The sequence below is a fragment of the Pelophylax lessonae genome (assembly GCF_965119305.1).
Source record: "Pelophylax lessonae genome assembly, chromosome: 11".
NCBI lineage: Eukaryota > Metazoa > Chordata > Amphibia > Anura > Ranidae > Pelophylax > Pelophylax lessonae.
Window position 1 is genome coordinate 234,012,063 of NC_138778.1, and position 22,996 is coordinate 234,035,058.

Here is a 22,996-nt window from a genome sequence, read left to right on the forward strand (position 1 = left end):
CCCAGAACAATGACACACTGACACTCGGGGGTCCCAGAACAATGACACATTGACACTTGGGGGTCCCAGAATAATGACACACTGACACTTGGAGGTCCCAGAACAATGACACACTGACAACGGGGGTCCCAGAACAATGACACACTGACACTTGGAGGTCCCAGAACAATGACACACTGACACTTGGGGGTCCCAGAACAATGACACGCTGACACTCGGGGGTCCCAGAACAATGACACACTGACACTTGGAGGTCCCAGAACAATGACACACTGACACTCGGGGGTCCCAGAACAATGACACACTGACACTTGGAGGTCCCAGAATAATGACACACTGACACTTGGGGGTCCCAGAACAATGACACACTGACACTTGGGGATCTAGAACAATGACACACTGACACTTGGGGGTCCCAGAACAATGACACACTGACACTTGGGGGTCCCAGAATAATGACACACTGACACTTGGGGTCCCAGAACAATGACACACTGACACTAGGGGGTCCCAGACCAATGACACACTGACACTTGGGGGTCCCAGAACAATGACACACTGACACTTGGAGGTCCCAGAACAATGACAAACTGACACTTGGGGGTCCCAGGACAATGACACACTGACACTTGGGGGTCCCAGAACAATGACACACTGACACTTGGGGGTCCCAGAACAATGACACACTGACACTTGGGGGTCCCTGAACAATGACACACTGACACTTGGGGGTCCCAGAACAATGACACACTGACACTCGGGGATCCCTGAACAATGACACACTGACACTTGGGGGTCCCAGAACAATGACACACTGACACTCGAGGGTCCCCGAACAATGACACACTGACACTCGGGGGTCCCAGAACAATGACACACTGACACTCGGGGGTCCCAGACACTTGGAGGTCCCAGAACTGACACTCGAGGGTCCCCGAACAATGACACACTGACACTCGAGGGTCCCCGAACAATGACACACTGACACTCGGGGGTCCCAGAACAATGACACACTGACACTCGGGGGTCCCAGAACAATGACACACTGACACTCGGGGGTCCCAGAACAATGACAAACTGACACTTGGGGATCCCAGAACAATGACACACTGACACTTGGGGACCCAGAACAATAACACACTGACACTTGGGTATCCCAGAACAATGACACACTGACACTTGGAGGTCCCAGAACAATGACACACTGACACTTGGGGGTCCCAGAACAATGACACACTGACACTTGGAGGTCCCAGAACAATGACACACTGACACTGGGGGATCCCAGGACAATGACACACTGACACTGGGGGATCTCAGAACAATGACACACTGACACTCGGGGGTCCCAGAACAATGACACACTGACACTTGGGGGTCCCAGAACAATGACACACTGACACTTGGAGGTCCCAGAACAATGACACACTGACACTCGGGGGTCCCAGAACAATGACACATTGACACTCAGGGGTCCCAGAACAATGACACACTGACACTTGGGGGTCCCAGAACAATGACACACTGACACTCGGGGGTCCCAGAACAATGACACATTGACACTCGGGGATCCCAGAACAATGACACACTGACACTCGGGGGTCCCAGAACAATGACACACTGACACTTGGGGGTCCCAGAACAATGACACACTGACACTTGGAGGTCCCAGAACAATGACACACTGACACTCGGGGGTCCCAGAACAATGACACATTGACACTTGGGGGTCCCAGAATAATGACACACTGACACTTGGAGGTCCCAGAACAATGACACACTGACAACGGGGGTCCCCGAACAATGACACACTGACACTTGGAGGTCCCAGAACAATGACACACTGACACTTGGGGGTCCCAGAACAATGACACGCTGACACTCGGGGGTCCCAGAACAATGACACACTGACACTTGGAGGTCCCAGAACAATGACACACTGACACTCGGGGGTCCCAGAACAATGACACACTGACACTTGGGGGTCCCAGAACAATGACACACTGACACTTGGGGGTCCCAGAATAATGACACACTGACACTTGGAGGTCCCAGAACAATGACACGCTGACACTTTGGGGTCCCAGAACAATGACACACTGACACTAGGGGGTCCCAGACCAATGACACACTGACACTTGGGGGTCCCAGAACAATGACACACTGACACTTGGAGGTCCCAGAACAATGACAAACTGACACTTGGGGGTCCCAGAACAATGACACACTGACACTTGGGGGTCCCAGAACAATGACACACTGACACTTGGGGGTCCCAGAACAATGACACATTGACACTTGGGGGTCCCTGAACAATGACACACTGACACTTGGGGGTCCCAGAACAATGACACACTGACACTCGGGGATCCCAGAACAATGACACACTGACACTCGGGGGTCCCAGAACAATGACACACTGACACTCGGGGGTCCCAGAACAATGACAAACTGACACTTGGGGATCCCAGAACAATGACACACTGACACTTGGGGACCCAGAACAATGACACACTGACACTTGGAGGTCCCAGAACAATGACACACTGACACTTGGGGATCCCAGAACAATGACACACTGACACTTGGAGGTCCCAGAACAATGACACACTGACACTGGGGGATCTCAGAACAATGACACACTGACACTTGGGGGTCCCAGAACATTGACACACTGACACTTGGGGATCCCTGAACAATGACACACTGACACTTGGAGGTCCCAGAACAATGACACACTGACACTTGGAGGTCCCAGAACAATGACACACTGACACTTGGGGATCCCAGAACAATGACACACTGACACTTGGGGGTCCCAGAACAATGACACACTGACACTTGGGGATCCCAGAACAATGACACACTGACACTAGGGGGTCCCAGACCAATGACACACTGACACTTGGGGGTCCCAGAACAATGACACACTGACACTTGGAGGTCCCAGAACAATGACAAACTGACACTTGGGGGTCCCAGAACAATGACACACTGACACTTGGGGGTCCCAGAACAATGACACACTGACACTTGGGGGTCCCAGAACAATGACACACTGACACTTGGGGGTCCCTGAACAATGACACACTGACACTTGGGGGTCCCAGAACAATGACACACTGACACTCGGGGATCCCAGAACAATGACACACTGACACTCGGGGGTCCCAGAACAATGACACACTGACACTCGGGGGTCCCAGAACAATGACAAACTGACACTTGGGGATCCCAGAACAATGACACACTGACACTTGGGGACCCAGAACAATGACACACTGACACTTGGAGGTCCCAGAACAATGACACACTGACACTTGGGGATCCCAGAACAATGACACACTGACACTTGGGGGTCCCAGAACAATGACACACTGACACTCGGGGATCCCAGAACAATGACACACTGACACTCGGGGGTCCCAGAACAATGACACACTGACACTCGGGGGTCCCAGAACAATGACAAACTGACACTTGGGGACCCAGAACAATGACACACTGACACTTGGAGGTCCCAGAACAATGACACACTGACACTTGGAGGTCCCAGAACAATGACACACTGACACTTGGAGGTCCCAGAACAATGACACACTGACACTTGGAGGTCCCCAGAACAATGACACACTGACACTTGGAGGTCCCAGAACAATGACACACTGACACTGGGGGATCTCAGAACAATGACACACTGACACTTGGAGGTCCCAGAACAATGACACACTGACACTTGGAGGTCCCAGAACAATGACACACTGACACTGGGGGATCTCAGAACAATGACACACTGACACTTGGGGGTCCCAGAACAATGACACACTGACACTTGGGGATCCCTGAACAATAACACCCTGACACTCGGGGGTCCCAGAACAATGGCACACTGACACTCGGGGGTCCCAGAACAATGACACGCTGAGACTTGGGGACCCCAAACATTGACTTGAGGGTCTTAGAACAGTGACAAGAATATGAGGCCTGTGTAGAGCTGGGTCTGGTATTCTGGGTCCTTGGCGGGCACAAAGGAACTGATTCGGGACGAGTCTCGGGGGCTGTAGGGTCCCTTCTCATGAAGGTTGTTGTGTTTTTGCATTCACTGTAGTCGGGCAGATTTGAGTTGCCCCTCAACCTCCTGATAGTCACTGCCATGGCATGGAGGAGAGGCTACCCTGCCCTGCACCTCTTCCCAGAGATCATGTGACCAGAGCTGGGTGTTCTGACCACTCAGTGATTCCCACCATCACCAAAGCCAATTTTCTTTTCACTTTAACCACTTGCCGACTGCCTAACGCTGATCTACGTCGGCAGTCAGCCCCTCACAGGCAAAGTGACGTAGGGCTACGTCACTAGCTTGTGAGGGTCTAGGGAGCGGACCCCCCCCCCCCCGCGCGTGTGACCAGCGGACCCGATGTCCGCCGGTCACTCGGCGATCGGCGGGGGAGAGGGAGAATGTCAGGCAGCTTGTGTAAACAAGCCGCCTGTCATTCTCCTCGCTGTAAAGACACTGATCACATGGATCTAGTATGTAGATCCGTTGATCAGTGTCCTTACAGCTCAAGCCACAGCCAATCACAGTAGAAAGCACGCCCCTAGGGATACACACAGCCCCTCCCTCCCAAATAAAGTTAACCCCTTCACTACCAGTGTATTTTTACAGTAACAGTGCATATATATAGCACTGATTACTGTAGAAATGTCACTGGTAACCCCAAAAGTGTCACAAATGTCAGTCAAGGGTCCGATCTGTCCGCCGCAATGTCGCAGTCCCGCAAAAAAAATCGCAGATCGCCGCCATTACGCGTTAAAAAAAAAAACAACAAAAATGACAAAAATCTTTCCCTTTGTTAGTAAACGCGATAAATTTTGCGCAAACCAATCAAAATACGCTTTTTGCGATTTTTTTTACCAAACATAGGTAGCGTAAAACAAATTGGCCAAAAATTTTAAAAAATTTTGATTTTTACTTTTTTTTTGGGGGGAATTTCATATAAAAAAATGTGAAAAATATTGTTATTTTTGCAAAATTGACGCTCTTTTTTTGTTTATAGCGCATGATCAAAAAATCGCACAGGTGATCAAATACCACCAAAAGAAAGCTCTGTTTGTGGGAAAAAAAGGAGGTCAAATTCGTTTAGGTACAGCGTCGCACGACCGCACAATTGTCCGTTAAAGTCACGCAGTGCCGAATCGCAAAATACCCCCTGGTCAGGAAGGGGGTAAAATCTTCCGGGGCTTAAGTGGTTAAGGACAAAGACATGGAGGAACTGGTAATATGGGGAGGCCTGGCATTGTTATTGGCTATCCCTGACCGTATTTCCCATCCTCTGCCCGTCCCATGATCCTCCGCCGGCGTCAATCTGCAAGTCAGCGAATAGTTGTATCTTCCAGCCAGAGAGGGTGACGTGGGCGTCCGCAGTGCGGAGATGAAGGGGTTAACAGCGAGCTGTTTTCCTCCAATAACGGAGTCTTGTAATCAAAGCTGTTTTTCTTTCCTCTCCGGCATTCTTTGGATGCTCTTCCAGCTCTCAACACACTTTGATGTTTGCTTTCCTAAGGAAACTTTTATAGCTTTACATAAAAAGAGAAAGAGAGGAGCCTGAGGAGGAGAGAGTGGGGCCACTGTGTGTCATTGTGTGTGATTGTATCATTGTGTGTGATTGTGTCATTGTGTGTGATTGTGTCATTGTGTGTGATTGTGTCATTGTGTGTGATTGTATCATTGTGTGTGATTGTGTCATTGTGTGTGATTGTATCATTGTGTGTGATTGTGTCATTGTGTGTGATTGTATCATTGTGTGTGTCATTGTGTGTGATTGTATCATTGTGTGTGATTGTGTCATTGTGTGTGTCGTGTGTGATTGTATCATTGTGTGTGTGTCATTGTATCATTGTGTGTGTCATTGTGTGTGATTGTATCATTGTGTGTGTGTCATTGTATCATTGTGTATGTCATTGTGTGTGATTGTATCATTGTGTGTGTCATTGTGTGTGATTGTATCATTGTGTGTGATTGTATCATTGTGTGTGTGTGTCATTGTGTGTGATTGTATCATTGTGTGTGTGTCATTGTGTGTGATTGTATCATTGTGGGTGTGTCATTGTGTGTGTGTGATTGTATCATTGTGTGTGTGTGATTGTATCATTGTGTGTGTGTCATTGTGTGTGTGTCATTGTGTGTGTGTCATTGTATCATTGTGTGTGTGTGATTGTATCATTGTGTGTGTATGATTGTATCATTGTGTGTGATTGTATCGTGTGTCATTGTATCATTGTGTGTATGTGTGATTGTATTATTGTGTGTGTGTGTGTGTGTGTGTGTGTGTGTGTGTGTGTGTGTGTGTGTGTGTGTGTGTGTGTGTCATTGTGTGTGATTGTATCATTGTGTGTGTGATTGTATCATTGTGTGTGTGATTGTATAATTGTGTGTGTGTCATTGTGTGTGATTGTATCATTGTGTGTGATTGTATCATTGTGTGTGTGTGATTGTATCATTGTGTGTGTGTCATTGTGTGTGATTGTATTATTGTGTGTGTGATTGTATCATTGTGTGTGATTGTATCATTGTGTGTGTGATTGCATCATTGTGTGTGTGTCATTGTGTGTGATTGTATCATTGTGTGTGTGTCATTGTGTGTGATTGTATCATTGTGTGTGATTGTGTGTCACTGTATGTGTGTGTCACTGTGTGTGATTGTGTGTCATTGTGTGTGTGTCATTGTGTGTCACTGTGTGTGATTGTATCATTGTGTGTCATTGTGTGTCGCTGTGTGTGATTGTATCATTGTGTGTGTCATTGTGTGTCACTGTGTGTGATTGTGTGTCATTGTGTGTTATTGTATCATTGTGTGTGTGTCATTGTGTGTGATTGTATCATTGTGTGTGATTGTGTGTGATTGTGTGTCATTGTGTGTGATTGTGTGTCACTGTGTGTGATTGTATGTCACTGTGTGTAATTGTGTCACTGTGTGTGATTGTGTGTCATTGTGTGTGATTGTATCATTGTGTGTGATTGTATGTCACTGTGTGTGTATCATTGTGTGTGATTGTATGTCACTGTGTGTGATTGTGTGTGTCATTGTGTGTGATTGTATCATTGTGTGTGATTGTATTTCACTGTGTGTGTGTGTCATTGTGTGTGTGTGATTGTATCATTGTGTGTGCCACTGTGTGTCATTGTGTGTTACTGTGTGTGATTGTGTGTCATTGTGTGTGATTGTATGTCATTGTGTGTGATTGTATCATTGTGTGTGTCATTGTGTGTGATTGTATCATTGCGTGTGATTGTGTGTGTCATTGTGTGTGATTGTGTCACTGTGTTTGATTGCATCATTGTGTGTGTGTCATTGTGTGTCATTGTGTGTGTGATTGTATCATTGTGTGTGATTGTGTGTGTGATTGTATCATTGTGTGTGTGTCATTGTGTGTGTTTGTATCATTGTGTGTGTGTCATTGTGTGTGATTGTATGTCATTGTGTGTCATTGTATGTGTGGGATTGTGTGTCATAGTGTCACTGTGTGTCATTGTGTGTGATTGTATCATTCTGTGTGTGTGTTTGTGTGTCACTGTGTGTGATTGTATCATTGTGTGTGATTGTATCATTGTGTGTGTGTCACTCTGTGTCATTGTGTGTCACTGTGTGTGTTACTCTATGTGATTGTGTGTGTGTCATTGTGTGTGATTGTATCATTGTGTGTGACTGTATGTCACTGTGTGTGTGTCATTATATCATTGTGTGTGATTGTGTGTCACTGTGTGTGTCATTGTATCATTGTGTGTGTCATTGTGTCATTGTGTGTGATTGTGTCATTGTATGTCACTGTGTGTAATTGTGTGTGCTGTTTGTATGTACAGTATCTGACAAAAGTAAGTACACCCCTCAGATTTGTGTAAATATTTTATTCTATCTTTTCATGTGACAACACTGAAGAAATGAGACTTTGCTACAATGTAAAGTAGTGAGTGTACAGCTTGTATAACAGTGTAAATTTGCTGTCCCCTCAAAATAACTCAACACACAGCCATTAATGTCTAAACCGCTGGCAACAAAAGTAAGTACACCCCTAAGGGACAATGTCCAAATTGGGCCCAATTAGCCATTTTCCCTCCCCGGTGTCATGTGACTCGTTAGTGTTACAAGGTCTCAGGTGTGAATGGGGAGCAGGTGTGTTACATTTGGTGTTATCGCTCTCACTCTCTCATACTGGTCACTGGAAGTTCAACATGGCACCTCATGGCAAAGAACTCTCTGAGGATCTGAAAAAAATAATTGTTGCTCTACATAAAGATGGCCTAGGCTATAAGAAGATGGCCAAGACCCTGAAACTGAGCTGCAGCACGGTGGCCAAGACCATACAGTGGTTTAACAGGACAGGTTCCACTCAGAACAGGCCTCACCATGGTCCACCAAAGAAGTTGAGTGCCGTGCTCAGCGTCATATCCAGAGGTTGTCTTTGGGAAATAGACGTATGAGTGCTGCCAGTATTGCTGCAGAGGTTGAAGGGGTGGGGGAGGGGTCAGCCTGTCAGTGCTCAGACCATACGCCGCACACTGCATCACATTGGTCTGCATGGCTGTCATCCCAGAAGGAAGCCTCTTCTAAAGATGATGCACAAGAAAGCCCGCAAACAGTTTGCTGAAGACAAGCAGACTAAGGACACGGATTACTGGAACCATCTCCTGTGCTCTGATGAGACCAAGATAAACTTATTTGGTGTCAGATGGTGTCAGGCGTGTGTGGGAGCAACCAGGTGAGGAGTACAAAGACAAGTGTGTCTTCCTACAGTCAGGCATGGTGGTGGGAGTGTCATGGTCTGGGGCTGCATGAGTGCTGCCGGCACTGGGGAGCTACAGTTCATGGAGGGAACCATGAATGCCAACATGTACTGTGACATACTGAAGCAGAGCATGATCCCCTCCCTTCAGAGACTGGGGGGCAGGGCAATATTCCAACATAACGACCCCAAACACCTCCAAGATGACCACTGCCTTGCTAAAGAAGCTGAGGGTAAAGGTGATGGACTGGCCAAGCATGTCTCCAGACCTAAACCCTATTGAGCATCTGTGGGGATCCTCAAACAGAAGGTGGAGGAGGGGAAGGTCTCTAACATCCACCAGCTCTGTGATGTCATCATGGAGGAGGGGAAGAGGACTCCAGTGACAACCTGTGAAGCTCTGGGGAACTCCATGCCCAAGAGGGTTAAGGCAGTGCTGGAAAATAATGGCGGCCACACAAAATATTGACACTTTCGGCCCAAGTTCGAGATTGTCACTTAGGGGTGTACTGACTTTTGTTGCCGGTTTAGACATTAATGGCTGTGTGTTGAGTTATTTTGAGGGGACAGTAAATTTACACTGTTATACAAGCTGTACACTCACTAATTTACATTGTAGCAAAGTCTCATTTCTTCAGTGTTGTCACATGAAAAGATAGAATGAAATATTTACAAAAATGTTAGGGGTGTACTTACTTTTGTGAGATACTGTATGCATCATTATATGTGTGTGTGTAACATTATGTATTATTATGTGTGTATGTATCATTATCTATGTAACGTTGTGTGCGTATGTATCATGTGTGTATGTAGTATTGTGTGTATGTATCATTATGTATGTGTTTGTCATTGTGTGTAATATTGTATCATATGCATGTATTATTGTACATGTGAGTGTGTCATTGTGTGTGTATCATTATCTGCGTGTGTTTTGTGATATTGTGGTGAGTTCAGCTCAGTGCTGGGAGTATTTGTAGCATCCCCCCCCCCCCTGGAAATGTCATCTCCTGCTTGTGTGATTGGCTGACTGATTTTCCCAGAAGTTAAGATACAAGTCAGATTCTTGGCATCCCCTGCAACACAAATTTCATTTTTGGTGAGATACTCCCAATAGGAACACGTCTAAAGGGATGCAGGCCCAGCAGATTGTCTCATTGGAGCCCTGCAGGTGCAGCAGCTGATTGATAATTATAAAGTTACTCACATTCACTGTGCACATGGACACAGAGAAACAAACAGCTATTTCTCAGGATAACAAAAGATTGGAATCTGCAACAATGTTTGTTACAATCCCTGCAATGTACAGAGATCACGCAGAGGGGGGAGGGGCTTTTTCTCCACAAAAGTGGAGTTACTCTTTAAACAAATTTAAAGTTCAGCAGATATAATTGCCCACACAGGATTTTCACCATCAAAGCTGGAAATAAAAATAATGCGTCTCTTATCAGCGGCACAGCCGCCTAGGACTTACCCCTGGCTCATGGCGGGTCCCCAGACTGACCATCCTTCTCAGTAGCTGTGTGTTCTCCCAGAATTCCCGGCTCTCCCACACTTTTCATCGCAGCCCCCTGCTGTACGGACCCCCTCCCTGACCTCTGTAAGGGGGTCCCCTGACACCCCGGGCTTTGTCACTCCTCCAATACTTCCCTCAGTCCCTTGGACTCACCCTGTATGGATTGCATTGGGGGGACATTAGAGTGTAAGCTCCTCTGGTACAGAGACTGATGTGACTGTGGGGGAGGGGATATTAGAGTGTAAGCTCCTCTGGTACAGAGACTGATGTGACTGTGGGGGAGGGGACATTAGAGTGTAAGCTCCTCTGGTACAGAGACTGATGTGACTGTGGGGGAGGGGACATTAGAGTGTAAGCTCCTCTGGTACAGAGACTGATGTGACTGTGGGGGAGGGGATATTACAGTGTAAGCTCCTCTGGTACAGAGACTGATGTGATTGTGGGGGAGGGGACATTAGAGTGTAAGCTCCTCTGGTACAGAGACTGATGTGACTGTGGGGGAGGGGATATTAGAGTGTAAGCTCCTCTGGTACAGAGACTGATGTGACTGTGGGGGAGGGGACATTAGAGTGTAAGCTCCTCTGGTACAGAGACTGATGTGACTGTGGGGGAGGGGACATTAGAGTGTAAGCTCCTCTGGTACAGAGACTGATGTGACTGTGGGGGAGGGGACATTAGAGTGTAAGCTCCTCTGATACAGAGACTGATGTGACTGTGGGGGAGGGGACATTAGAGTGTAAGCTCCTCTGATACAGAGACTGATATGACTGTGGGGGGAGGGGACATTAGAGTGTAAGCTCCTCTGGTACAGAGACTGATGTGACTGTGGGGGAGGGGATATTAGAGTGTAAGCTCCTCTGGTACAGAGACTGATGTGACTGTGGGGGGAGGGGACATTAGAGTGTAAGCTCCTCTGGTACAGAGACTGATGTGACTGTGGGGGAGGGGATATTAGAGTGTAAGCTCCTCTGGTACAGAGACTGATGTGACTGTGGGGGAGGGGACATTAGAGTGTAAGCTCCTCTGGTACAGAGACTGATGTGACTGTGGGGGAGGGGACATTAGAGTGTAAGCTCCTTTGTGATTGGCTCAGTGATCTCTGTACAGCACTGCGGTATATGTCAGAGCTATATAAATGTATAATAATAATAGTGTGTGACTGTGGGGGAGGGGACATTAGAGTGGAAGCTCCTCTGATACAGAGACTGATGTGACTGTGGGGGAGGGGACATTAGAGTGTAAGCTCCTCTGATACAGAGACTGATGTGACTGTGGGGGAGGGGACATTAGAGTGTAAGCTCCTCTGGTACAGATACTGATGTGACTGTGGGGGAGGGGACATTAGAGTGTAAGCTCCTCTGATACAGAGACTGATGTGACTGTGGGGAGGGGACATTAGAGTGTAAGCTCCTCTGGTACAGATACTGATGTGACTGTGGGGGAGGGGACATTAGAGTGTAAGCTCCTCTGGTACAGAGACTGATGTGATTGGCTCAGTGATCTCTGTATAGCGCTGCAGTATATGTCAGAGCTGTATAAATGTATAATAATAATAATGTGTGTGACTATAGGGGAGGGGACATTAGAGTGTAAGCTCCTCTGGTACGGACACTGATGTGACTGCAGGGGAGGGGACATTCGAGTGTAAGCTCCTCTGGTACAGAGACTGATGTGACTGCAGGGGAGGGGACATTAGAGTGTAAGCTCCTCTGGTACAGAGACTGATGTGACTGTGGGGGAGAGGACATTAGAGTGTAAGCTCCTCTGGTATAGAGACTGATGGCATTCTCTGTACAGCGCAGTGGTATATGTCAGAGTTCGATGAAGAGGTAATTGTAGGGAGGACAGTAGGCGGTGGGGTTGTTGATCAGCACATTGATGTTGGCTCACACAGAATATACGAGTGTTGCGCGTAGTTGGCCCTCAGGCTGTTTATGTCGGGCTATTGATCGCTCCCTTGTTATGAATGTAGATGAGATGTTTGGATGCAAATCGTGGTTTCTGCTCTGTGTGGACATACAGGTCCAGGGCTGATTGGGTTTTATCTGAGTTCTGTCCAAGAGGCCTGATAGACAGCAATACCGAGGAATGACTTCATATCAGGCCAAGGAGATAAGGGGGGGGGGGGGGTTGTGGTATGGGGCATGAGGGTGGCAGGGTAAAGGATGATGTGGTAGGGAACATAAGATTTGGGGGTTTAGCTGGAAGTGTTCCCCCCATCTCCGCTATTAGTACAGTCTATCATGGTCCTCTGTTCGCTGACCTCCTTCTCTCCTCTACAGACCATCTCGGAGTTGGAGGCTCAGGTCTACAAACTGAAGGAGGAGTTGATCCAGGTGAATGCTCAGCGCAAACAGCAGCTCCTGGAGCTGGGACACCTGCGGGAAGAGGAGAAGCAGAGGACAGCTCAGGAACATCAGATGGCGCTTAGCAAACTCAGAACGGAGATGGAGGCTACAAGGATGGAGCATCAGAAGAAACACACCGCTCAGACCCAGGAGGCCCTGGAGAAGGTGAGGTACACGCAGCTCATCCTTTCTCTCACTTATAACTGCCCGTAGTTCCTTGGTGGTGGTTTTGCCCTTGGCAGTTATCAGGACTGCTCTATGCCTGTTTGGGTTGTGTCTGGGGACGGCACTCACTGTGCAGCCATTCCTTTTCTTCTTCTTTAATGTTCTCTATTAGGGCTTGTTTACACTTGCTTCTAAATGTGGCATTGGACACGCTTCAAATATTATCCCCCATGTCACTTTCTTTGTACTTCAAAGTGTCTCCAAAGCCTCTATAGAAGTCCATGGCAATGCTCACTAACAGCAGCTGCAGCTTTTGAGAGGCTTTTATTAAGCATTAGCTTTGCTTTGGTTTTTAGGTATGAGATATCCCAGGATGCACTAGGAAACCAACAAGTGAACCAGAAAGAGGTCATCAGCAGTCACTTCTGGTTCATGTGTATATAGTCTGGGAGGGTCTGGTGCAGATGTGACATCTGGTGTGCAGCGTTCAGCAGCAGGAAGGTGAGCGGGGTCTGGACTGGAGCAGAGTAACTAGCAGATTGCATAAGTGGTATTATTCAACATAGAAACAGCATTAGCAGAAGGTGAGAGGGGACTAGAGAGAGCACTGGGAGGCAGGGGATCAGCAGACCGGGAGGACCAGAGCAGGAGAAACTAGCAGATGGCACACATGGTGTGCAGCATGGGAGCAATATAGTGGGAAGTGAGTGGGGACTGGAGAGAGAGGAGGATCAGCAGAGCTGGGGGACTGGAGCAGGAGAAACTACTAATTACTGAGTGGGGGATCAGCAGAGCTAGGGGTTACTACTGAGTGGGGGATCAGCAGAGCTTAGGGTTGCTACTAAGTGGAGGATCAGTAGAGCCGGGGGTTACTACTGAGTGGGGGATCAGCAAAGCTAGGGGTTACTACTGAGTGGGGAATCAGCAGAGCTGGGGGTTAGTACTGATTTGGGGATCTACTGAACGATGGTAGTAATGAGCCGGGGTTCTACTGGACCTTTTTAGAACAAATAGAAAATCAACACACACACACAGCATTTACCAAACTTCATTAAAGCTTCAAAACGGTTTAACAGAAGCAGACATTGGAAGTCCATGTTGTTCCGTCCTGGAATTCATACTCAGCCCAGCCACATATGGGGGGTTCCTTAGATCCACTAAGCAGGTCCATTACTAGCAGGGAGGACCATGTCATTATTCCGGGAAGAACGACCTCAGGGGGTAGTAGGTAGACCAGTTTCAGTAGCGGGTGGTCATTACAGAGAGGACCACGTCATTATACTGAATGGAACATCCTCAGGGGGTGGTAGGTGGACCAGTTTCAGTAGCGGGTGGTCATTACAGAGAGGACCACGTCATTATACCGAGAGGAACGTCCTCAGGGGGTGGTAGGTGGACCAGTTTCAGTAGCGGGTGGTCATTACAGAGAGGACCACGTCATTATACTGAATGGAACGTCCTCAGGGGGTGGTAGGTGGACCAGTTTCAGTAGCGGGTGGTCATTACAGAGAGGACCACGTTATTATACCGAGAAGAACATCCTCAGGGGGTGGTAGGTGGACCAGTTTCAGTAGCGGGTGGTCATTACAGAGAGGACCACATCATTATGCTGAGAGTAACGTCCTCAGGGGGTGGTTGGTGGACCAGTTTCAGTAGCGGGTGGTCATTACAGAGAGGACCACGTCATTATACCGAGAGGAACGTCCTCAGGGGGTGGTAGGTGGACCAGTTTCAGTAGCGGGTGGTCATTACAGAGAGGACCATGTCATTATACCGAGAGGAACGTCCTCAGGGGGTGGTAGGTGGACCAGTTTCAGTAGCGGGTGGTCATTACAGAGAGGACCACGTCATTATACCGAGAGGAACGTCCTCAGGGGGTGGTAGGTGGACCAGTTTCAGTAGCGGGTGGTCATTACAGAGAGGACCATGTCATTATACCGAGAGGAACGTCCTCAGGGGGTGGTAGGTGGACCAGTTTCAGTAGCGGGTGGTCATTACAGAGAGGACCACATCATTATACTGAGAGGAACGTCCTCAGGGGGTGGTAGGTGGACCAGTTTCAGTAGCGGGTGGTCATTACAGAGAGGATCACGTCATTATACTGAGAGGAACGTCCTCAGGGGGTGGTAGGTGGACCAGTTTCAGTAGCGGGTGGTCATTACAGAGAGGATCACGTCATTATACTGAGAGGAACGTCCTCAGGGGGTGGTAGGTGGACCAGTTTCAGTAGCGGGTGGTCATTACAGAGAGGATCACGTCATTATACCGAGAGGAACGTCCTCAGGGGGTGGTAGGTGGACCAGTTTCAGTAGCAGGTGGTCATTACAGAGAGGACCACGTCATTATACCGAGAGGACATCCTCAGGGGGTGGTAGGTGGACCAGTTTCAGTAGCGGGTGGTCATTACAGAGAGGACCACATCATTATACTGAGAGGAACGTCCTCAGGGGGTAGTAGGTGTGACGGTGGCGGGTATCAGACCCCTGGCCTTCTCATCCACCTCGTGACCAAAGACCAAGCAATCTCACACCCTGCCGTCACTTGCGTAACAATGCCACTCTCATCTGCACCCGGCATACAGATTGTCCACCTGCGGGACCACAATCTAGATGCCAGCAGACTGAGAGCGATTGTCACCGGGCTAATTAAACAATTAACCCTTTCTCTGCCACCACCTCTACGTTATAATGAGTCTAGAGGACGCTCGTGATTTTACAAATATCAATTATGACTTTAGAATAACCGTCTGTAACACACACTGTCACCTCAGACAAGAATGTTTCAGATAGGTTAGCCTAAACAGTAGCGCGCTTTCAGGAGGCAGGTTCTTTTGGGTCAGTTTGCGTTTAAGAGCTTAGAGACATAGTTAACACTTTTCAAAATAAGGTTTAATTATAAGAAAGGTTAAAATTGGTGCAAATAAAAATATTTACAGAAAAATGGGTTACAAAGAAATAGAGACACAATACAGAAATTTAGAAATATGAATATAAAGAGTGAAAATACTTGCATTAAAACGGTCCTGGTATTACCTTAGTTTCAGAAGCTGAACAGGTATGATTGGTTCCCCTTGAGCGATGTTATGGCTTGGATGGTAGGATGAGAACTGAGCTTTCGATCAGTTCATGTCCTTTTTCACTGACCCCCCCCAGGGGGTGTCACCAGAAGTACTTGGCCAATAGGCTCTGAGTCTATGGGCGGTTTCCCTGGAGGCTCACACATGCTAAGACACATCCTGTTTAGACAGATTATTAAAATAACTCATATCTGGAAATATGTAATGGTTACATGCTTGAAACCGATATTTTATGGTCCGGTTTTGAATTGGCTTTTCACAGACACTAAACATGGGTTATCTCGGAATAACCTCTGACCTGTAAGACATCTGATCGCTAGCTTGTCTTTCTTAGGCATGAAGGTGTTCATGTTTGATCTTAATTCGATCTGTATTTTATCTGGCATTCAAATATTTACTTTCTAGAGACATATCTTGCTTGTGTATGAAATTATGAAGTTTGGGGTTAGCTGTGTCCTAGACCTAGGAGCCATATGCTGTGTTCAGATTACCAATTAACTCTAAGGACGAGGAGACGGAATGGCTGGGCGGTCAGTCTGCTTGTGTATATTAAAGGTGTGAAAAGTGTCAGCTGTGCAGGAACCTGGCATTCAGTGACCCAGGGGGTCATTAACACTGCCAAAAGGCTGGGAGGATGAGGCTGGTAAGAATGACCCATTTGGTTTGTAACACTGTCAACTAAGGTCGACATACAAGATGGATGCTTGCGACAGCGTTTGAACGAGATGGCGGCCTGACAAACTAGGGTACCAACGCACTTTACCATTACAGTAGGTAGACCAGTTTCAGTTGCGGGTGGTCATTACAGAGAGGACCACGTCATTATACTGAGAGGAACATCCTCAGGGGGTGGTAGGTGGACCAGTCTCAGTAGCGGGTGGTCATTACAGAGAGGACCACATCATTATACTGAGAGGAACGTCCTCAGGGGGTGGTAAGTGGACCAGTTTCAGTAGCAGGTGGTCATTAGAGTTGCATATGTAGCTTCTGTATCTGAGAAAGGAGAAAACTAAAGAGAAGCGGTAGAGGGGGAAATGCCGGAAGGGGGGGGGTGGGTTTAGACAGGGGGAGGGAGTATTGTTTGGAGGTAACGAGGTGGGGGGGCACAGAGTCGGCCTAGTGGTGATTCCAGGTATTACTCACCTTAGGGTGTTTCGAGATAGACCATCACAGGTCCAGTAGATGGTGGTCAAAGTTCTTTGGGAGAAATGCCGTAATCCAAGGCTTCCAATCTCTGTGGAATTAAGCCGCCGTATTTTGGGGGTGGGGGTTGGGGGCGGTATAGTTTTTTACTGATTATGGTCCAGTGGACTGGAGATTGAACCTCCGATATAGGGATGTGTTGTGATGGTCAGGCCTTCCCTGTTGGGGTTTTATATATATATTTTTTTTACTTAAGTCGTTGGTGAGGGCTGGAGCCAATCTCCCCTCCCCCAGTGATTGCTGCAAGGAAGAGGATATGTCTCCTCAGTCCCCCCCTCCCCCAGTGATCAGTCTGCTGCAGGCAGGGGAAGCATCTCCTCAGTCCCTCCCCCCCCCCAGTGATTGGTCTTCTACAGGTAGGGGAAGCATCTACTCAGTCCCCCCCCCCCAGTGATCAGTCTGCTGCAGGCAGGGGAAGCATCTCCTCAGTCCCTCCCCCCCCAGTGATTGGTCTTCTACAGGTAGGGGAAGCATCTACTCAGTCCCCCCTCCCCCAGTGATCAGTCTGCTGCAGGCAGGGGAAGCATCTCCTCAGTCTCCCCTCCCCCCCAGTGATTGTTCCTCTACAGGCAGGGGAAGCATCTCCTCAGTCCCCCCTCCCCCAGTGATCAGTCTGCTGCAGGCAGGGGAAGCATCTCCTCAGCCCCCCCCCCCCCCCAGTGATTGGTCTTCTACAGTTAGGGGAAGCATCTACTCAGTCCCCCCTCCCCCGGTGATCAGTCTGCTGCAGGCAGGGGAAGCATCTCCTCAGTCTCCCTTCCCCCCCAGTGATCAGTCTGCTGCAGGCAGGAGGAAGCATCTCCTCAGTCTCCCCTCCCGCCCAGTGATCAGTCTGATGCAGGCAAGAGGAAGCATCTCCTCAGTCTCCCCTGCCCCCCACCCCCCACCCCCCCAGTGGTCTGTCTGCTGCACTCAGGAGGAAGCATCACCTCTGTCTCCCCCCCCCCCCCAGTGATCTGTCTGCTGCAGCCGAGAGGAAGCAGCTCCTCAATCTCCCCCCCCCCAGTGATCTGTCTGCTGCAGCTGAGAGGAAGCATCTCCTCAGTCTCCCCTGCTCCAGTGATCAGTCTACTGCCTGCAGGCAGAAGCATTTCCTGCGGCATGCTGGTGACCCCCATAGACATCTCCTCTCTGTATATTACATGGGGACGGCCGTGTCCTATCTCTGAGGAGTACTGATGACCCCCCATATGTTGGCAGTAATCCGTACCAGCTGATCCCCCCCTCCCCCCACATTACGTCACCATTCCCTATTCATAAAATCGTCCGGGGATGTTTGTGTGATGAGGATAGCGATCTGTCAAGTGTTTTGCGGTGGCGGCCATCTTGAATCCCCCCTGGACTTCCTGTCTCTTGTGCACAGCGTGTTCCCAGCTGTGATTGGAGCCAGATGGGGCCCCTAAGCAGTGACACATGTTGTGTATTGTGGAGCCAGGTGTAGCGCGTTGTGTGAGCTCACATTCCTCGCCCGTCTCTGCGCATATAAATGTGTACAGATGTGGAATCCTGTGTTTTCCTCTCCGCTGCTTTCTTATTCCCATACCTCAGCGGGCACAGGACGGCCAATAGAGAGACTGAATTCTACAAGAATGGCCACGCCCACTGGGGACCCATCCACACCCACCAGGGACCCATCCACACCCACTGGGGACCCATCCACACCTACCAGGGGCCCATCCACACCCACTGGGGACGCATCCACACCCACTGGGGACCCATCTACACCCACCAGGGGCCCTCCCACACCCAATAGGGATCCATCCACACCCACTGGGGGCCCATCCACACCCACTGGGGAACTATCCACACCTACTGGGGACCCATCCACACCCACTGGGGAACCATCCATACCCACTGGGGACCCATCCACACCCACTGGGGACCCATCCACACCCACTGTGGACCCATCCACACCTACCAGGGGACCCACCCACACCCACCAGAGGCCCTTTCACACCCACTGGGGACCCTTCCATATCCACCAGGGGCCTTTCCACACCCACTTGGGACCCATCCACACCCACTGGGGACCCATCCACACCCACTGGGGACCCATCCACACCCACCAGGGACCCATCCATACCCAATGGGGACCCATCCACACCTACCAGGGGACCCACCCACACCCACCAGAGGCCCTTCCACACCCACTGGGGACCCTTCCACACCCATCAGGGGCCCTTCCACACCCACTTTGGACCTATCCACACCCACTGGGGACCCATCCACACCCACCAGAAGCCCTTCCACACCCACTGGGGACCCTTCCACACCCACCGGGGACCCTTCCACACCCACTTGGGACCTATCCACACCCACTGCAGACCCATCCACACCCACTGGGGGCCCATCCACACACACTGGGGGCCCATCCATACCCCCAGGGGACCCATCCACACCCACCGGGGGCCCATTCACACCTTAGTAGTTGTGGACACGCCCCCTTGTAGAAGGAGCTGACAGTGCAGCATTGGGATTGGTCGCTGGGGACACGCCTCGATTAAGAAGGAGCTGACAGTTGTGGGATGGATGTGGTGTGAAAGCAGCATTGGGATTGGTCGCTGGGGACACACCTCCTTGTAGAAGGAGCTGGCAGTTGTGGGATGGCTGTGGTGTGAAAGCAGCATTGGGATTGGTCGCTGGGGACACGCCTCCATGTAGAAGGAGCTGACAGTTGTGGGATGGATGTGGTGTGAAAGCAGCATTGGGATTGGTCGCTGGGGACACGCCTCCTTGTAGAAGGAGCTGACAGTTGTGGGATAGATGTGGTGTGAAAGCAGCATTGGGATTGGTCGCTGGGGACACGCCTCCGCGTAGAAGGAGCTGACAGTCGTGGGATGGATGTGGTGTGAAAGCAGCATTGGGATTGGTCGCTGGGGACACGCCTCCGCGTAGAATGAGCTGACAGTTGTGGGATGGATGTGGTGTGAAAGCAGCATTGGGATTGGTCGCTAAGGACACGCCTCCATGTAGAAGGAGCTGACAGTTGTGGGATGGCTGTGCTGTGAAAGCAGCATTGGGATTGGTCGCTGAGGACACGCCTCCATGTAGAAGGAGCTGACAGTCCTGGGATGGCTGTGCTGTGAAAGCAGCATTGGGATTGGTCGCTGAGGACACGCCTCCGTGTAGAAGGAGCTGACAATCGTGGGATGGCTGTGCTGTGAAAGCAGCATTGGGATTGGTCGCTGAGGACACGCCTCCGTGTAGAAGGAGCTGACAGTCCTGGGACGATTGTAATAATGAAGCGTTCTCGCAGCTTTGCTCCAGCTGTCGCCTCTGCAGCGGCCTGCGGTCTGCACACAAGGAAGGGCTCCCCTCCGCTCCCCACCACAGATGTTTTTTTAATAGATCTCCATTTTAATGGATTAGTTGCATTTTTCTCACTCCCTTGTTCTGCGTCCAAATCGCGCTGTCCTAAGTGAAGCCATATTTCTTCCAGAGCCTTCCAGAAGGCAAGATTTTTCTTTTATAGGAAGCCGCCTCTTATTCCGCCTCCAAATGTTCCCGATTGTTTATTATTTATTTTTTATTGCTTTTATCTCGTGGAAACTGTTTGTGGATTGCTGGAGTAATGTGCATTGTGGGGGATCTCCACCCAGCATGGATATCGAGGTAATCCCCTGACCGTTCCCACTACCTATCCACACCCGCTGTGCCCATTATGAGGGGTTCCCACCATCTATCCACACCCGCTGTTCCCATTATGAGGGGTTCCCACCATCTATCCACACCCGCTGTGCCCATTATGAGGGGTTCCCACCATCTATCCACACCCGCTGTGCCCATTATGAGGGGTTCCCACCATCTATCCACACCCGCTGTGCCCATTATGAGGGGTTCCCACCATCTATCCACACCCGCTGTGCCCATTATGAGGGGTTCCCACCATCTATCCACACCCGCTGTGCCCATTATGAGGGGTTCCCACCATCTATCCACACCCGCTGTGCCCATTATGAGGGGTTCCCACCATCTATCCACACCTGCTGTGCCCATTATGAGGGGTTCCCACCATCTATCCACACCCGCTGTGCCCATTATGAGGGGTTCCCACCATCTATCCACACCCGCTGTGCCCATTATGAGGGGTTCCCACCATCCCTGTGCTGAGTTCCCGGGTCTGTACCCCTGCTGTGCCCATTATGAGGGGTTCCCACCATCCCTGTGCTGAGTTCCCGGGTCTGTACCCCCGCTGTGCCCATTATGAGGGGTTCCCACCATCCCTGTGCTGAGTTCCCGGGTCTGTACACCTGCTGTGCCCATTATGAGGGGTTCCCTCCATCCCTGGTGCTGGGGTTGCTGGTGCAGAGCTGGGGGTGCTGGTGCTGGGGTTGCTGGTGCAGAGCTGGGGGTGCTGGTGCAGAGCTGGGGTTGCTGGTGCAGAGCTGGGGTTGCTGGTGCAGAGCTGGGGTTGCTGGTGCTGGGGTTGCTGCAGCAGAGCTGGGGTGCTGGTGCTGGGGTTGCTGGTGCAGAGCTGGGGGTGCTGGTGCTGGGGTTGCTGGTGCAGAGCTGGGGGTGCTGGTGCAGAGCTGGGGGTGCTGGTGCTGGGGTTGCTGGTGCAGAGCTGGGGGTGCTGGTGCAAAGCTGGGGCTGCTGGGGTTGCTGGTGCAGAGCTGGGGGTGCTGGGGTTGCTGGTGCAGAGCTGAGGGTGCTGTTGCAGAGCTGGGGTTGCTGGTGCAGAGCTGGGGTGCTGGTGCTGGGGTTGCTGGTGCAGAGCTGGGGTGCTGGTGCAGAGCTGGGGGTGCCGTTGCTGTACCTCACTCTATTGGTTCTCCTGTAGATTGGATCAGACCTGCACTTTGCATTCCACATATGTTTGCATGTGATATTTCTGCTTTTATTGAAATGTTAAGAGCAGGTTTCCATGACGTCGTCTTATCTGACCAGCGGGGCTTAGCGCTCTGTCCGGGTGCACTGCCCCTTTAACCGCTGTCTGCAGATGAAGTCATCTGGCTCTTGCAGTTTTCCTGCGCTGGGCTCTCTCTGTTTTCTCTAATAATTGGCAGCAGACCCAGATCCCCCCTCCTCCTCCTCCTCCTCCTCCTTTCAAGTAATGAATAGTTGTAAGCAGATCAAAGGGGACGCGTTCCGCTTTCCTGGCTGCAATAAACGGCGTTGGAATTGGCGCAGCGCCCGGTGACTTCGGCATGCGGATGAGGTGCCAAACACAGGGGTCAGCTGCAAAGTGTCTCTTCCCCGCTCCTCTAATCTGTCTCTCCTCTCCCCATACAGGCCGCCAGCAGGTTGTCGCAGATCGAGAAGGAGTACATGGAGAAACTCGCCAAGTCAACGCAGGTACGTCAGGAATGTCGGCTCAGCACCGGCCAATGGGCCACTGGGTTATAAAGTGCACGGCGTGGCCTATTACTGGTGTGTACAGGCAGTGACCGCATTTATCATACCGGACTACAATCTACAACGCTGGGACACCAAGTTCATGGAGGAATAAATGAGCGATGAATCTCTGAGGGTCAGAAGAGGCGGGAAATCTGCAAACTGAATAAAAAATGTTTTTTATCTGCTGCTGTGGGAATACGGTAATAGAGCGGAAATTGTCCTCAACAAACAGATTGTATAGCAGAGATACAAAGGGTCAGAAATAGTCTCCAACAAACAGATTGTATAGCAGAGATACAAAGGGGCAAAAATAGTCCCCAACAAACAGAACGTAGAGCAGAGATACAAAGGGTCAGAAATAGTCCCCAACAAACAGAACGTAGAGCAGAGATACAAAGGATCAGAAATAGTCCCCAACAAACTGAACGTAGAGCAGAGATACAAAGGGTCATAAATAGCCCCCAACAAACAGATTGTATAGCAGAGATACAAAGGGTCAGAAATAGTCCCCAACAAACAGAACGTAGAGCAGAGATACAAAGGATCAGAAATAGTCCCCAACAAACAGAACGTAGA

The 22,996-nt window shown here is 49.9% G+C and overlaps 1 protein-coding gene across 1 annotated transcript in view; it reads left to right on the forward strand.

Moving 5' to 3' along the window:
* The window catches only part of CEP112 (centrosomal protein 112), a 398,710-nt gene that overhangs the window by 297,430 nt on the left and 78,284 nt on the right, over positions 1-22,996 (forward strand). The window contains exons 20-21 of the mRNA XM_082272104.1: positions 12,574-12,804; positions 22,316-22,378. Of these exons, the coding sequence (XP_082128230.1) occupies positions 12,574-12,804; positions 22,316-22,378 (294 nt within the window). The remainder of the gene's footprint in view (positions 1-12,573; positions 12,805-22,315; positions 22,379-22,996) is intronic.